This window comes from Dipteris shenzhenensis, chromosome 20, assembly GCF_047967505.1.
Source record: "Dipteris shenzhenensis isolate YYH24624 ecotype China chromosome 20, Dip_SZ_1.0, whole genome shotgun sequence".
Taxonomy (NCBI): Eukaryota; Viridiplantae; Streptophyta; class Polypodiopsida; order Gleicheniales; family Dipteridaceae; genus Dipteris; species Dipteris shenzhenensis.
The window spans coordinates 11,501,405-11,519,012 of NC_141615.1; the positions used below are offsets into that span (position 1 = coordinate 11,501,405).

General features: G+C 43.7%; 1 protein-coding gene across 2 annotated transcripts in view; it reads right to left on the bottom strand.

The window, feature by feature from the left end:
* Window positions 1–293: 293 nt before the first annotated feature.
* Window positions 294–17,608, bottom strand: part of LOC147889281 (Nucleotide-sugar transporter family protein) — a 54,485-nt gene continuing 37,170 nt past the window's right edge. For both annotated transcript variants that reach the window (XM_087391525.1, XM_087391524.1), the window contains 4 exons: window positions 8,647–8,845; window positions 8,393–8,536; window positions 3,322–3,396; window positions 294–2,819 (listed from right to left, as the gene is read on the bottom strand). In XM_087391525.1, the coding sequence (XP_087247651.1) occupies window positions 2,658–2,819; window positions 3,322–3,396; window positions 8,393–8,536; window positions 8,647–8,845 (580 nt within the window). In that variant the 3' untranslated portion in view covers window positions 294–2,657. The remainder of the gene's footprint in view (window positions 2,820–3,321; window positions 3,397–8,392; window positions 8,537–8,646; window positions 8,846–17,608) is intronic.

Consider the following 17,608-nt stretch of genomic DNA (forward strand, 5'->3'; position numbering starts at 1 on the left):
AAGCTGTAATCAACGTCCGTCAAAATACCCTTCACTTCCGTGATTCCAAGAGCAGAAGACTTCATTCTCTCCTTAGAAAATCCACCATGCACAGACCTATGCATTGCTGCCATTACTGCATTCTGAAAGCTTTTGAAAATTGGATTTTTGCAGATGTCAAATGGCACTTCCATTACTGCAGTTGCTGCTATCCTCCACTCTCCTCCTGCCTCATCATCCGACCATAGCTACGATATATTCCCATTAATGAATCAGAAGGATGCAAGCTCCCATCCAACTTCACAACAACAAGGAAAAACGTTGCCAGTAGACCATTAAGCTCACATTAGTCCATCTTGTCAATAGCTACTGGAGAAGTGAGCTGACAGTTCTTCCTCCAGTCATCAAAACGATTTCTAGCACAAGAATCCTTCAAAGCACATCAACCTCAATCTTCATCTAACTCGCCATACCACAGCCATACCAGCCACAAACCTCAACAAACCCTTGCCGCTCCACCTCCACAGAAACCCAGCCATAGAGTCGCTTTTGCAGACCATCGTGCATGAAACAACAAGAGGACCAACCACACAACAATGGGAGGACCAGGGCTCCTGCCAAGATTGGAAAACATCTGCCATCATCGTGGACCCAAACAAGGAACGAGGCAGACATCCTATTGGCACCCTCTTCTATGACTTAAGCTGTAATCGACATCCCTCAAAATGTCCTCTTCTGCGATTCCAATCACGAGGACTTCACTTTGTCCTTAGAAAATCCACCCTGCACAGACCTAAGCGTTGCTTCCATTACTGCATTCTGAGAGCTTTTCAAAATAGGATTTTTGCAGATGTCAAATGGCTCTTCCATTACTCCAGTTGCTGCTATCCTCAGCTCTTGCTCCTGCCTAATCATCCGATCATAGCTACAATACATTCCCATTAATGAATCAGAAGGATACAAGCTCCCAGCCAACTTTGCAACAACCAAGGAAAAACTTTGCCAGTAGACCGTGAAGCTCACACAAATCCATCTACTCAATAAGCACTGCACAACTGAGCAGACACTTCTTCCTCCAGTCTTCAAAACGATTTCTGGCCCAAGAATCCTTCAAAGCACTTGGATTGATGAAACTGCAATTCTCCACCTCTCTGCAAATTTGCATCAACCTCAACAAAACCACAACCTAGACCTGCCAAATTCCTTTCAGAATCCATAGGCAAGGGGCTTGCTCTGAAATATATCAGCCCAGCATCCCTGGAGAAAACATCATCATCTACACTCACCATACCACATACCAGCCAAAAACCCCGACAAGCTCTTGGCGCTCACCTCCACAGAAACCCAAGCACAGACTCGTTTTTCCAGACCACTGTGCACGAAACAACTAGAGGACAAACCACACAACAACAGGAGGACCAGGACATCCCTGCCAATATCAGAAAATCTCTGCCATCATCGCGAACCCAAACAAGAAGCAAAGCAGACCTCCAACTCCCCACTAATGCATTATTGCTGACACTTTTCTTAAGTGGATGAGCTTGACCCTACTTGCTTTTAATGAAGTAAGAGTGGTTGAGATGCCACATTAATGCTTGAGAATGATTAACTCTTAACATGGCATTATTTGCTAGCCACTTTCTTAAGTGGGTCAACTTGACCAAAAGCAAAGGAATGAGGGCATCGGCCCTGATTAGCGAAAAATTCGTGCACTTTCCATAGACCCCTAGCAAGGCCAACAAGTAAAACATAGGTCAACAGGCTTGAATCCACTGGCCCAATGAAAACGGGTAATTAAAACTAGCATCCAACAAAACATGTAGTATGATCGTTGAGATGCCACTAAGTATACTTGAATGTATGTCCTTTTGTTAACAAGAGTGGATAGAGACAGTTGGAACCGTATGCATATGGTTACCCCAACCAGACGTATGAAATCCCTCGCGTATGGAAAGGGGCAAACATACTTGGCTTCTTGTTGGTTAAAAAATCGTGGTCCTAGACCTTTAAAATCACGTTTTTGCAAAAGCACTTGTCTTTCATGACTTTAAAATTAATATTGTTTGAAGTTTGAAGTTCAGTAACTCTCTGACAATGAAATGTGTATGATATATGTTTTCTTGTTTTGTTAAGGGTCACATATGATTCAGCCTCAAGAGCTGAACCATACTCCAATCATACTTCCATACCTGTATGTGTTTACCGTATGGAAACCTATGGAGCTATGGATAGAGAGTTTATATTGCTATCCATGTTCCTTGCATCCTTTACATCCCCCGATCCTTGCATAACCTCCCACAACACTTTAAACTCCATCGTTACCCCTGACCAGTCTCTGCATACCCAAATTCCGTCTCATCTGTTATACATGATGTAGAAATTGTTCCCTCTCCTGGCTTGAATCCCTCTGAATATATGAGCCTCCTAGTGTAACTATTACTTACTATGAATCTATGAGCCTCCAAGTGTAACTATTATTAATCATCGGTAGCATGCTCAAACCAGTATCTGGAATGATCACCCTTCAAGCATATTTGTCCAATTATCGAGACGCCTCTTAGAATAGGAGAACGTGACGTAGGGTGATACCTCAACAAAAATGATACTCCAACGCGTCAACAAGACGTCAACCTTACTCCATTCACTAAGCAACATTTCAAGTACAACATCAAGGCTCTTCATTGCACCTTCGTCTTGGCCTGATAAGGATAGCGTTGATAGATCATTATACTACTTACCACCATTGGCATAGCAGACAATGTATATACAGAAGGCGGGATTCCATCAAACACAAATTGTAATAATGCTGTAAGCAACAAAGCTGAAACAATAACAAATCCCTGCCAGTAACACATTTGGGTTAGATAGCACTGTGGTAATCATAAACAAAATATGGAACGAACTTATTCTACTGATCCCACTTGTTTTCTTCACATATCAGCCTATCTAGATATCAATGGAGTCAGGGATACAGCAAAGCATATCTCATATACGGTGAGACCTTAGCACAGGCAACAAAAGCATGTGCTTTTTCAGGGAAAGCCACCAAGAAAGTCGAGTGTTTAGAATAAACATGTGCTTATTCAGGGAAAGCATGTGCTTATTCAGGGAAAGCCACCGAGAAAGTCGAGTGTTTAGAATAGACTGTCTAGACGTGACTTTAGCATAAATGGAAAATCGTGTGGAATGAGACTTGCACTAAAATAAGCAACACCTGAAACTAAAACAGTGTTTGATTTCCCTGAATAGCACTAGCAATGAATGACTAAAAGGGTAATACCCTTACACAGCAATCAAACATGACATGGGCTTGAAAAAGGAGAGGATGTCAAGTAGTTATACCTTTCTAACTCCACCTGCAGCAGTAGTGACCAGACCCACCAATATACCACCAATGGCATTTGTGAAAACGGGTATCTGCACCAATGATAAAGCCAAATGTCAATGCCTCCATTGAGACATTCAAGTACAACAACTAAGCCCAAACAAAGAAGAAGAGATTTCTCAAGTATCACAAGATTGCAAGGTCTAAAATTTTACTCATCTCAAATCTATACACCAAATTGATGCAAAGAATAAACAATAAAAGCTCACAGCGCAGGTAATGTAGGAGCTCTAAAACAGCATTCATGTTAAGCATGGAAGTGTGATGCACAAAAGAATGATCATTATCTTATAAGCTCCCTTCGTTGAAATGGAAAGATTCTAAAGTCCTCCAATTAACTGGTCCGTCGCCCCCTAGGGAATGAGTATGACTCATAAAGAACTGAAGTACTTAGCCCTTAAACCCATTCAAAACTGAAACCCATGATCAACTTATAAGTCAATTAACAAGAAGACACACTAAACCTTTGATCACAACAGGTCCAAAGGAAACCCCTTATATTAGGACAGTGCACGTGAGCACCACTCAGGATTACGGGGCTGATGATTTTGCCTGTCCCATCTATGGCTAGCTGGAAATAACCAGTGAGTAATGAAAAAAGCAAGAGTGATGCCATCATCACCTGAGCCCTTGCCTTTCAGCAAAGCAAAAAGTGCCATCCTAAGCTCATGTGTCGTGACGGGGCATTCAAGTTTCCTCATCTCTGTTGTGATCAGGCTAGGCAAGCTCTATGCTGAGCTCTTCATCTGGATGGGCTGGAGGGGTAAGTCATGATCTGGCTGGGCTGGAGGGGTAAGTCACGTAGAGAGAGAGAGAGGAGTAGAAGTCAGTAGCAATTTATCTAACTACCACGGAACCTGTCTAAAGATTCCGTGAGAATATTGTAATTGTCATATAATGGAGAAGAATTGTTTATTACGTCTTCCAACGATCTGATTCTAAAAAGCATGTTGTGCATGTTTCCGATACTCTGACCTCTGATCAAGATGATGATGTCGCTCTTGGTGCACAAGTGTAAATCTCTCATGAATCCATGGGATCTAAACGGTGTTCTCCTCTTCCCTATGAAGAGCATCCAGTCTCATTGACAGTCGTCTTCTATGTAAGGACGGGATTTCTCCTCTTGGTCGCTACCCAATGGTATTGGTCATTAGTAAGCTGAAGTGTTGTAGAGAGGCCTATGGGACCATTTCCAGCACTAAAGTCCTAACTCCTCCAAATATCCATGATATACTTGAGGTGGTTTGTATCAAGTTCTCATGAGAAGGACAACAAAGGAGATGGTTGGATGTGGTGGTACATGCTGAAATGAAAGTGCACCCCCCCTCTATCCACAGCCTCATCATCAATGCAATAGCGATCAATCCCAGTGTGAATAGCTCCCCTAAGTCCCCCGTTAGACCAAAGGTGTCAAAGACTAGCATACTAATATGAAGTCCTCAAGCCACTACCACTTCCCATGATTTTGAACATGAATGTTTCCCATGCCAATATCTCAGGAGGGATGACATCACTTTTATTTCCCCCTCTTATCAACAAGCTACTCCACCATACCCCCTCTCAAATATTCAAGAGTCAGCCTGTGGCAGCCATCTGCGAGTCTCCCTCTGAAACACAATCCAATGCCTCCTCAATCCATTGAGCCTTGACTTTGGCCTTCCAGTATACACATCATTTGGTAAAATCCATTGGAATGCAAACACACTTGTTGGGGAATAAGCTTGGCTTCACATGGATAGAGAGATATCCTACTGCATCCAGTAGTTTGCTCCAGTCTTAGAGAAAATAAAAAGGAAGTTACTTTGTAAGAGCTTCCTACTCTAGACTTGGCCAGAACATGTGTTGTGGCCGAACAGCCACATACTTCGTTTCGCTGAGACATGCATTCAAGTTGCCCAAGTTCCACGCTCTGTGAAGGAAATATACCTACTACCAGAAGACCTAATGAAAGTGCTTGCTCATCGTGGAAAGGCATCGTAGTGCTCGCATCCCTGTCGGATTGCATGTTCTCATAGAAGTCAGAATGTAGACGGTAGGGAATTCACTTGTTAATGTAGACGGCCGTAAACAAACTTGTGATGACACATACATTGCCAAAAGACCTCGATTGAATTCAAAAAACAGGAGAGCTTGATTCATTGCTTTACCCTTTGTGTAATGCAGTACAAGCTGGCCATACCACACTCAACAACCCATGGCTTTGTCTTCCTTCCATGCACACATGTATACTACCTCATACTCTGCACCTATCTACGCACACTCATCCACACTTTGTTTATGAACAACACTGCACACCACACAACTACCCTTTCCCATAGAGCTACTAGTGTCTCCCTCATACAAACACTTCCTAGCCTAAATACTCGCCATCCATCAGGCTCGGCGTGTTTCCTACCTCAAAAATGCTATGACTACTTGTGAATATGAGAATACTTTATTTTAGACTCTCAAATAAGGAATCTAAGAAAAAAGTTTTAAAAATAGTATTAAAAAAAGATAGGTAATACGGCAACGCATGGCTAGAAATAGAAGGACTTAAGGTCAGTTTTCCTAGAAGTCTTGAACTCTATCCCAACCTTATTCCCTTAGCTTTTCATGTGCTCATCAGAACTTTAGGAGCCTAAAGCAATCACCAAGGCCAGCCACTTGTAATATGCCTGCTTACGTAGGCCCACAAAGGCCTATTATACATAATGGTCCAAGGACTTACGAGCCGTACACTTTATTTGTGTTTTAGACCTGTTGAGTGCCCGTGAGAGGAGCAGCAATCATGAGTAAGGAATTATCTTATCAGGGGCATAATCTAATATGAAATCTTGGCTACAGCTTGCAAACAGTCCTCATAGGCAAGAAAGAAGTCTGTAGGCCCGTGAGAGGAGCAGCAATCATGAGGAAGGAATTATCTTATCAGGGGCATAATCTAATATGAAATCTTGGCTACAGCTTGCAAACAGTCCTCATAGGCAATAGGAAAGAAATCTGTACGCGTAGACTGTTGATAAGGGTTCACCGATACATCCCAGCCAGTATAACGATCTGCTAATACAGGTTATTAGACATTTAGTGTCGATTCCACATGGTGGAAACTGAGTAAGACTGCTGTCCTCACAAAACAATTGTTGATATCAGTGGAGCTAATTAGCAAAGAATAAGCCAACCAAGGCCGACAACAGAGAGCTCAAAAGTACTCAAATACTACACAGTCATAAGCGTTCACTGTCACTTTGTAATTTCACTATAGCTCATGAGGTATGATTGGCGAGGGTTTGACCAACATCAGCAAATTATTAGAGCTCAGTATTGACCATGCTTTACACCTTCTGTTCACTAGATAAGACCAATAAATTCCGGTTGAAGATGTCTCCCACCAGGCAGCAAAGTCATAATCTATAGTGTTGACTGAGACATCCTGTCATAAATTTCATAAAGTAGGGAAAATGTGTGCAGTGATAGGGTTTCATGCAAGCTTCCTGACGGTATGTAGCATGTGACATCCACACCGTCTGCAAAAGAAGTTTCTCCTCTGTGGATACTAAAATCGTACCTGACATTAGAAATTCATCGACTGATCTCCATAAAAGACCAGCGAATCCATGCCCATGGGCATCTGCAACCTTCAACACGTGCAAATCAGACCGAATCTACAGGCCTAATAAGCTGTGCTGTCAATGCATTTTAGAAATACAAGATTAAACCATAAACTGTAAACAATACAATTAGTAGCAGTGCGCTGCATCAAAGAAGAGAGAGAATTATCTGCCCCTCAGCCAACCACCGAGTGGTCAAGTGATAGCCAGTGACAGGTAGCTGTTTGCAGATGTCATCACAGAGCAGGACCAGCTCATGTAGACTTGCAAATCAGCACACAGTTCACATGTAAGCCAGGCTTCCTATGATACATACCTTGGAGATTTTGAGTGTCCACTAGCGTCACACACATAACCATGTGCAGCTGCTAGGGAAAGTGTGTTCAAGCACATGTAGGTACAGGCTTCGACCAGGATTCAACAAGTTCACTGTGAAGATGAGAGCTGGGGGAGGAGGGCAGGGGGTTCAAAAGGAAACAAAGATATCTGGGTGTAATGCCACGGAGAGTTCCTATCATAAACATTGAAGAAAGTACGGCACAGGTACCCAATTGGAAGGTTGTTGAGAATACACCACATTACAACATGCCACATAAGATCCCACTCGGGAGGTCAATTCAGCATGCATCTTCCTAACCCTTTCACTCATAAAGTTCAGAACACTCGACTTACAAAATTCGACTGTCCTCGAAAAAAGGGGGGATCTGCCATTGAGGGACACTTAGAGCTCCTTTTGTACAAATACTCAGGGAAAATGGGAAAGAAAAAGACAAGTCACATCATGTATCCTTTTTTCTTGTATGAAGATTGTTTAAACAGCAGTGATTTACTAATTGGGGTAAACTGTGGACTGTGTGCTAAGCAGATACACATATTGCCTGAACGATAGCAAGAAGAATGTAATTTCTGAGAAGGAAAACAGTCCCTAGACACCTGTATAGTTGTCAAAAGAACACTATAAAACGATGCATGAGGAATAGAGTTCCAAAATACGACACTAGAACAAGGTGAGTTTTTGTGTTAATGAGATGAATTTTTTGTGCCTGCATATGCACCTTTGTAAGAACAGAATAGTCACAATCAATAAAGTCAGCTATGAATTGGCATAGTTGACACAAAGCCCACATTTTGTAATACCTATAATGCTTTTTCAACAAATTAGTCAGACTTGTATCTCAACACCCCAACCATGGTTGCAAATGCCAGATTCAATTAGCCAGAGTCAGCTATAAATTGGCATAGTTGACGCAAAGCCCATATTTTGTAATAGCTTTAACACTTTTAGTCAGAGTTGTATCTCAACACATCAACCATCGGTTGCACACATGCATTTCCAGATTCAATTACTTGGGTCCAAGAACACAGGGTCGACCTCCTTGACTATGCATTATACATACAAATCTTCAAGGTCCAAAATCAATTTATTGTGTTCAATACTCACAAAGGTCAAAGGAGTCCATCCAGAAAAAAAGCCATGGTTTCTGATAGCTTCACCATCTGGGGACCATAGCATACTGACTAACAAGCACACACTCCCAATGGCTGACATTTCTATTGTCATCAGGTAGGAACTTCTTCTTTTGACCTGCAACACATGATGGATGTACAATAAATGGTTGTCATACAACACACATCCATAACTGCAGCAGCTAGTTTATGAAATAATATGTGCCTTTAATGAGTGTCTCCATATACCTGTGCTGCCCACTGGCATAGAGTGGAAGCCAAACCCGAAATTATTGATGCAGCAAGAACAGGTAAAACTCCCAAAAGAATTGTCTGTCTATGGGCGTCTTTATGTGGCCCACTTGAAGAGCTCTCCCCGACACACAAAAGAAATGCTGAGCCTAGTAGCAACATGAGAGCTCCAACCTGGTGAGTAGACTGTCTGTGCCTGCAATAGAAGGTGCTCAGCTCAATAGTTGCAATACCCTCATGGCTAAATGAATTAATTTCCTTTTGATAAACCTGCCAATTAGGAAAGAAATAAAAGGATGGTCCCAAACAGAGGAAATCAAAGGAAAAAATGTCACCATCCCAAAAGCTGAATAATTGTAGTCGAATGCAGTATTGCCAACAAGTGTGTTTTGCCCATTCGAAACGGTCGAAATGTTTCGATTAGAAAAATTTCTCAGAAATGGCCAAATACGGCACAGTTTCGCTGAAACATCTGCACCTTAGAACCCTCGCCAGGCCTCTTTTGGCATGCCCTGTTCATCTGTTCGCCCACGCCTCGTTATCTGCTCCAGCCTCCAGCCAGCTGCCAGCTACCTTTGCCATCTCTCGCCTCTATTTCCCTTTCCAACATTGCAAGCTGCAGCTACCTCTCTTGAATCTCACTGTTCACATTGGGGCTTTTGGAAGCCCAGCTGGCTGTTCTGACAGCCAGCTAGTGCTCTGCAGTAGCCTCCCCACCCAGGCCTACAATCCCTCACTTGCTTCCTCCTTCCTGCTGCAGGCTGCATGCAAGTTGCAAACTCTCCCTGCTTTAACTTCTTCCTATATGTTGATTTTCTAAGTTCTCTCCCTTTGCTTGAGGAATCAGCCTGCTTCATCCCATACCATGGCCTGAAGAGGTGCCGGTGGAAGCACAAGGCATGATGTATGGCAGGATATTGCTTTCATAAAGGGATACGGCACATCTGACACAAAGAAGACGGTATGCAAGTTTTGTGCAAAGACATTGACAGTGGATGGCATTGATCAAGAAAGACTGGAAGGACTCAAGGAGGCTTGGGGTCGGTATGGATGCTCTGATGAATGGAGTGACAAAGAGGAGGCACATGATTGACATCTTAGGGACTTGTTGTGTGGGAAGCATCTCCGTGAGGGTGGTTGATGCTTCACATACCAGCCTTCACATCACAAGAGAGTGGATATGGGACCATATTGAGACGTCCGTTAGGGAGGTTGGTAAAGACAATGTGGTGCAAGTCATCACCGACAATGGCTCCAATCGCAAGAGGATGGGAAATCTCTTTGAGGAGAAGTATCCCAAGATTGTGTGGACACTTAAGCCACATGCAATAGCTCTATTTAGAAGGAAGTGCACGTGGGAGCTTGTGAGACCCGCGACGACAGGGTTTGGCTACATCTTCTTTGTTCTTGGTAAGTATGATTCATGAATTATAATTTATAGACTATGATTCATGAAATATTAAGTGTTTGTCATTTTTCTATTGGAATTTGGAATAAAGTCTAGACTACTACAGAATCCAGAGTCAAAACTATGTTTTATTGTTGATTTACAAAGGGCTCAATTTTCATGGGTTGGTTAAGACCAAAGAGAGCCTTCATCACATGATGACTATTTAACATTGGCTAGACTGGAATGACTGAAGATTACCTACAGTCATCTACTGGACCAAATGCTGAGGGAATTATTTTCAACAATGAGCCCTTGTACTTTGTGCTTCGCCTCTTCAATAATGAGGGTTGTACAATGGGTCTTTTATATGAGTTCATACAGAAGCTCCAAAAGGCAACAGAGGATTGCCCTATCCTTGACCAAAGCAGGTATACATCAAAGTTTTGTAACTTGCAACTTGTAAGGAAGTAAGTATATGTTCCCTTGGCTGTAACACTTAAACGTCGGTTGTTGAATCCTCATTCCTATTTCCAACTTCTTAAGAAGGATGGCATTTTAGAGATTTGGAGAAAGAGGAGGGATTGCTTCCTAGGCCCTATAACTGCCTCCATCACCCTGTCCATACAGTCCTGTTGTTTTGTGTTTATCTGTCCTTTTGCCCTCTCTATTTACTGCGTGTTTTAGCCCTTCAGGTCCCCCCTTTTCAAGGCTTCCTGTTACTCTTTGTTACTGGTTCTGTGCCCTTCTCTGTGGGGCTTTTCTGCCTTGCTGTTTATATACCTTGCTGTGAGATATAAAGCTCAGTTTTGGAGGTCTTTCTGTTATGTAAAGATGGCTGCGTATCAATACGACACAACCTCTCTCTCTCTCTCTCTCTCTCTCTCTCTCTCTCAGCCCCACCCTTTTACTCATTGTATCAGGTTTTCTATCAGTCTCATAGACCCATGAGTCTTTAGCTGACTTTAATAAAAACTCTCTCTCTCTCTCTCTCTCTCTCTCTCTCTCTCTCTCTCTCAGCCCCCTCCCTCTCCCTCCCTCTCGCTCCCGCTCAGCCTGCTCCTCCTGCTCCTTCTCTGCCCACGCCTCCCACCTAGCGCCTCCTGCCTATCTCTTCCAATCCTCCTCCTACTCCTCCCACCTCTTGTAGTAACCAGCAGCACACCAGCGCATCAGTAAAAGGCGTGCCCAGGGCCAGGTCATGGCAGCGGCATCAGCACAGCAGCAGCCTGTTTCGAGTCTTAGATCGCATGGGGAGGGGGTCAGTCTTTTTTGCAGTTTTCAGCCTTAGGAGAGGCAGAAGAACAGCCTATCCTCAGCTCCAGGCTGACCTGAGCACTGGGCTCAGTTTGGGGTATTAGAGACAACAAAAGGGTCCCCAGCTATTCACAGGCCACCATGGAGCTCCCAAAGGTGAAAACCTTTGTCACAACCCCTGTCAGTAAACCCTCCTACTCCAACATCGCAGCAAAACCCAGCCCATACACATTTCTTTACAAGCTCAGACCCACAGGAGTAGATATACTTTCTACAGTAGGAGGTAAGGGATCTCAAACTTATGGTTGCAGCTCTCGGAAAGAAAGTAAAGGAGATGGAGAACAATGGCAAGTAAGAAATCATACAAGAAGTACTGCAGATACATAGGGAAGCAGCACTTGCACCACAGTTGGTAACCAAAGTCAAGGACATGGTTACCAATCAGGTCAAGTCGATCAAAGAGGAAATCTCAACAACAATGGACAATAAAATCAACAAAAGTTAAGTATATGGAGAGGTACAAAAGCACGAAAAAAGGGCTGCTAATGCTCGATGTCTGCGCATTGGAGGACTACCTGAAGATTGGCATGAAGGGAGCCTGGCAGGAAAAAATGATAATATCATAGCAGCAACCCCTCAGATTGAGTGGGATTTAAAGGACATAACCATTGTGGCTGCTCAATGACAGGAAGGCAAGAACCAAGATTCTTATGCAAACACATTGAGAGGCACCAAGGTATGGATACCACAGGAGCTCACCCGAACTCAGCTCAAGATGAAGTCCACAGAACTAAACAAAGTGAAGGACGGTCGCAAAGAAGGAAAATGGACTGTCTACAGAGATGGAAAAGCACTTATCAAAGACTTTAAATCCAAACCCAAGGACTCTTCAGCCTAGGTGGTATTAACTTGTTTGCAAAGAGGCGCACCCATCCGATAAGTACTTATCGGATAATACACCTAGGACCGTCTTAAACTGATGTAATCCAAGCCCATTATCTTACTGAGTACAATGTAGCTAACTTTCGGAGTGGTATATGCACTTCCAAGAGACTCTCAGTCTATAACTGATGTTTGGTGTTTACCCTTTTGATGTGTGTGCTCTGTCTCATAGTCCCACGAGGGCTTTTGAAGACGTTAATATTTCTTTCTTTCTTTCTTTCTCCCTCTCTCTCTCAGCCCGTCTGCTCCTCCGCTCAGCCTGTTTAGCCGCCTAGCTCCAGCCGTACAGCGGTGCCGTACACAGGCAAGCCATACAACCATACAATAGGCTTGCCAGGAGGGATCCACGCTGTAAAGAGGAGCTCATTAGCAGAGCATATCTAACTCCAAGGTTTGGGCTGAACCCCCAACCCAACCTTGGGGCTTAGTCACAGCTAGGGGGTGCCAAAATACACGCAGGTCACCTTGAGCGGGGATGCCAAGGCACCCATGGCTTTCCCCCAAGGTCAAGACTTTTACCTCCATCGCGGCCCTCCCTTCGCCCCCGCCCCCCCCCCCCCCCCCCGCGGTACATGTTTGCAAAGACGCCTTCCCCCTATGCAAAGAACTATTTCAGCATAAGAAAATCGTGAGCATGATAGACCCACAAGCGCATATCTATTATTCACGGCAGAAAATCCGTGAGCTCAAGCTCAGACTTGCAGCTCTAGAGAGGAAAACAAATGCCTGGGAAGGACAAAGAAAGCAGGAAATCATTCACAAAGCATTGCAGATACACAATACAGCAGCACCCACGCCACGATGGTAGCTATAGTCTAGGAATTCATTACAACTCAGCTCAAGTCAGTGAAACAGGAAATTACAACAATGCTGGACACTAAAATCCACACATCGGATGTGTATGTAGAAGTACAGGAACAGGAACAAAGGGTGGCAAATGCAAGAATCATATGCATATGGGGGGCTACCAGAGGGCTGGTCTGAAAGAAGTCACGAGGGAAAACTGGATAATATCATGGAAGGAATCCCACAAATAGAGTGGGAACCTGAAGAGGTACTTGTCGTTGTCCAGGAGGAGACACAAGCCAAAGTATGCTTCAAGGACCAGATGAAAAGAAGCAAGATTTAATAAGTTGAGAGGTACTAAGGAGCTCACTCCGATTCAGCTCAAAATGAAGGCTACTGAATTGACTAAAGTGAAGAATGCTCGAAAGGAAGGGACATGGGCTGTTTACAGAGATGGAAAAGCATTAATCAGAGATTTCAAATCCAAACCTAAAGACTCTCAGTCTTATTCAGGCCACCTTTAAGATAGTATTTGAACATAGTTATGCTATAATAAACTGGGGCTGAGCTACTTTTAGCACTCCCTCAACTCTCTCTGGGTTTTTCCAGATGATGCAAGTCTTGTTAACATTTTGTACTTTCTCCCATAGGCCCACGAGGCCATCCATGGACGTTAAATATATCTTTCTATCTTTATTTCATTCCTCTCTCTCTGCGCTCGCGCATACACGCATGCATGCGTGCATGTGTGTGTCTGTGTGTGTGTATGTGGTGTGTGTGTGTGTGTATTCGCTTGCCAGTCATTTACAAACTCATTGCCAAGATGATTGTTCTCAGGGTTCGATTTATCTTGCAAGCAGGACTTCATCCTAGGCAGTATGGGTTTGTTCCCAGAAGACAAATTACTGATAATATCTCCAATGCTTTGCTTGCAATTGAGTATGCCAAATATTCTAAACAAGATGTTCTCATTCTGCAAGTCGACATTGCCAAAGCATTTGATACTGTCCATTGGGATTTTATTTCTCAGACTATGCACAAATTGGGATTTGGCCCTCGGCTAGTCCACATTATTTACTGGCTCTATTCTCATGCCACTGCGCAGTGTTTGCTTGGTGGTGGGTTGTCAAGAGCATGGACTATGACCCGCTCAGTGAGACAAGGTTGCCCTCTTAGTTCGCTACTATATGCCATTGCTACTCATCCATTATTGTTGCATATGGACCATCTTACAACTACAGGGCAGCTTCATGGCTTGCAAATTCCAGGGGCACAGCCGTTTCTGGCACAGGCATATGCTGATGATTCATACTTCATGCCCACGAATTCTCAAACTGACCTCTCTCACTTAATGCATACTCTGAATGATTTTGGCATAGCTGCTGGACTGCATATTAACTTTCAGAAATCCAATCTTTTAGCATTGAAAGAAGCTGATTGGCATGCACTTCTCTGGCCTGGCCACATCCTCCCTTCCCACACTCTTGTGAGGCATCTACGATATCCCATTGGCTGGAATATTACCCCTCAACAACAGCTCAAATGGGTGCTTCAAAAGATCAACAAGAAGTTGGAATACTGGCATTTGTCCACTTAGCCTCTACATGTTAGACTTCGGATAGTCCAGTCTATCATTATGGCATACGTGCAATTTTATTTGCCTCTTCTTCCCTGGTCTTTTAAGCATTTGGCTTCCTATATGTCCCAGGCTATGGAGATATTTTGGAAAAGCAAATCTCACAAAAAGGCATTGCGACTTCTTCCCATGCAGGCCATTTGCTCTCCTAAGACTCATGGGGGACTGAATATTCTCAATCTTCAGTTTCATATGCTGGCAAGAAAGAGCACTATGATTGCTGATTTTTTTCAGCAAAAACAGCCATGGGCTATTATGTTAGCAGCTATGTGTGGAAACATGACGTCCCATGCATATGGGCATTGGATTACAAATCACTGGGAAGCAGTCATGACCACATTTCAGGGGAAAATTCCTGGTTGTCCTGTCTCTACTGCTTTTATTCATGATTGGAAGAGAATTCTCTCCTATGCTAAATGGACAGGTGCTTCTTCCAATCATGGTAATTCTTTTCGCTTGGAAAGTATCCATTGGAGCAAGGTGTTTGAATCGCCTCTTGCTTTACAGGCGCCTATCAAAGCATATAATCTTATGAAACTCGGCATAAGATTTATCGGAGATGTTGTGGATCAACATGGTTATGTGCTTTCATTCCCACAAGCTTGCAGGACATTCCCCTTGGGTCTGCATCATCGGCCCATTTGGAGAATACTTACAACTATGTTGCAACCATTTGTTCCTGTGCCTCCACTGTTTGTACAGGACAGATTGCTGGACTGGAATCTGACTTCCTTATCCCCTGCTACCTGTTCGCTTTCAATGCATAATCTGGCCTCCTCGATGGTTTACAGATTTCTTCTTCCACCACCATGGATTGATAAGCATGCCAACAATCTTTGGAATTTGGATAGGCCTCTATCTTGGTGGCAATCACGACTCAAGAAAATTTGGAAAGCCAAATTGCCATTGAAACAGAGGCTTTTCTTTTGGAGATGTATAGTGGGAGCTTTTTCCATTGGGGTGAAATTGGCAGCACGTCGCATTGCTTCCTCTTCCTGCCCCCGTTGTTCTTATCACCGTGAGACAGTTCCCCATTTGTTATGGTCTTGTCCGCACTCTCGGTTATTGATCACTCATGTTTCTCATTTGCTGCAGCTTCGGTTTCCCTCTATCAGATTTGGGAAACTATTTTGGATGTTTGGATGCTTCTCATCCCAGATGTCTCCATTCCTCCCTTTCTTTCACTGGACTCGCTTTTGCATACTCTGGACTATTTGGACACAGAGATTGCATTCTAGGATGGGACAACAGTTTCCTCAGGCATATGTTTTCTTCAGAATGTCCCTCAAGCAATCTTTACATGATAGCTATGCTGCGAGGGACTTGGATGCGACTAGCCTTGAAGTGTTTTCTGACTGTTTTTGAGTTCTTCCATTAGGCTCTCTTTTGGAGTCTAATATCATGTACATTGATCTCAAGTTAATAATATAGTTACTGGTTTCACAAAAAAAGTGTGTGTATTCGCTTGGATCACTCTTGCCCATCGCTTGCAGGCTGTTATTCAAGATTATGGACGGAGTTACATGGAAAACCTCAGGCTTAAGCTGAAATGGGCTCAATCTCACAAGCAACAAATGGATGTAATCAACTTTTATAGGCAGCTCACCTCCTCTGAACAGGATTCTTGCGCCTATGCGGTTCATATCATCCATCAAAATGATCTTCGCAAATTAAAGAAGTGGCAAATCCGAGCTCGCATGAAACCTCTTTTGGATAAGGGCTGCTCCTCCAAAGCCTTCTTTACAAGCCTGCATGCGGATAGGTGAAAGGAGGATATTTGCAGGATCAGGCAAGATGATGGCACCTGGACCACCTCCAAATCAGAATTGGAATCGCAATGCTCTCGTCATTTCCAGCATCTCTTTTCTCCTCAGCCGGATCATTCGATGCAAGTGAATGCAGCTAGGTCCCAATTTCTTATGCATGTTCAGCCTATATTGTCTCGGGAACAGGCTCATGCATTGGAGCAGCCCTTTCTGCTTAATGAACTAGATGATGCTTTGAGTCATTTACGTAAAGGCAGCTCTCCTGGTTAGGATGGATTGACTGTTGAATTTTTCCGTGCATTTTGGCGTGATCTCAAGAACACTCTGTTAGAATTATAGATATAATTCAGCAGTGACCAATGTAATTTAATAAGCTCGTTAGGGACACTTTTCCCTCTTTAAGAGGTTTCTCCCCCTAACCGCAGTTAGTTCACTAACTATGGTTAGTGACTACTAAGGTTTTGTCACTAGGACAAAACCTTATCTCTCACTCATTGAGTTGTACTCTTTACACTCTTCTATTGCAACTCAGCTCTCAGCTTTCAGCTCTCTAGCTCTCACTCTCTTGCTCTCTCTCACTCTACATTATCTCACATTTGGTATCAGAGCATTTGATCCAGCTCCCTACTTCTTCTCCGTTTAGCTCCAACTACAACCCACGCTCCTGCTGCTACACCTCGCCCGTACAGTCTGTACGACTGTACGAAATCCGTACTTTACCTGTGGTACCTTACCTGCCGTACCGTACCCACCGTACAGATCTACAACGCACAGGTCGTCATACATCGCGTCCGTACAAGTGCCGTGGTCGTCATACATCGCATCCGTACAGTCCGTCGTCAGACTGTACCGTTCGCCGTACAGTTTCGTACATGTACGTACAGCTCACTGCCACCAGCCGTACACCTCGTTGCCACCAACCGTACAGTTCGCTGTCACCGTCCGTACCAGCACGTACCTTCTCCGTACAGTACTTCCGTACTGGTCATGCTTCCGTACAGCAGATAGTCCTCCGTACAATCTCTGGTTCCGTACAGGAGAAACTCGCAGGTGATCTTTGGCAGGCACATTTTGCAGACAGCCATTGTTTGGCTCAGTTTTTTGGGAGTACATTTGGGGCATTTTGTTTATTGCAGACATTGCAATCATTTTGTAGTTTCGGAGCTACACTTGGAGCAAACATTG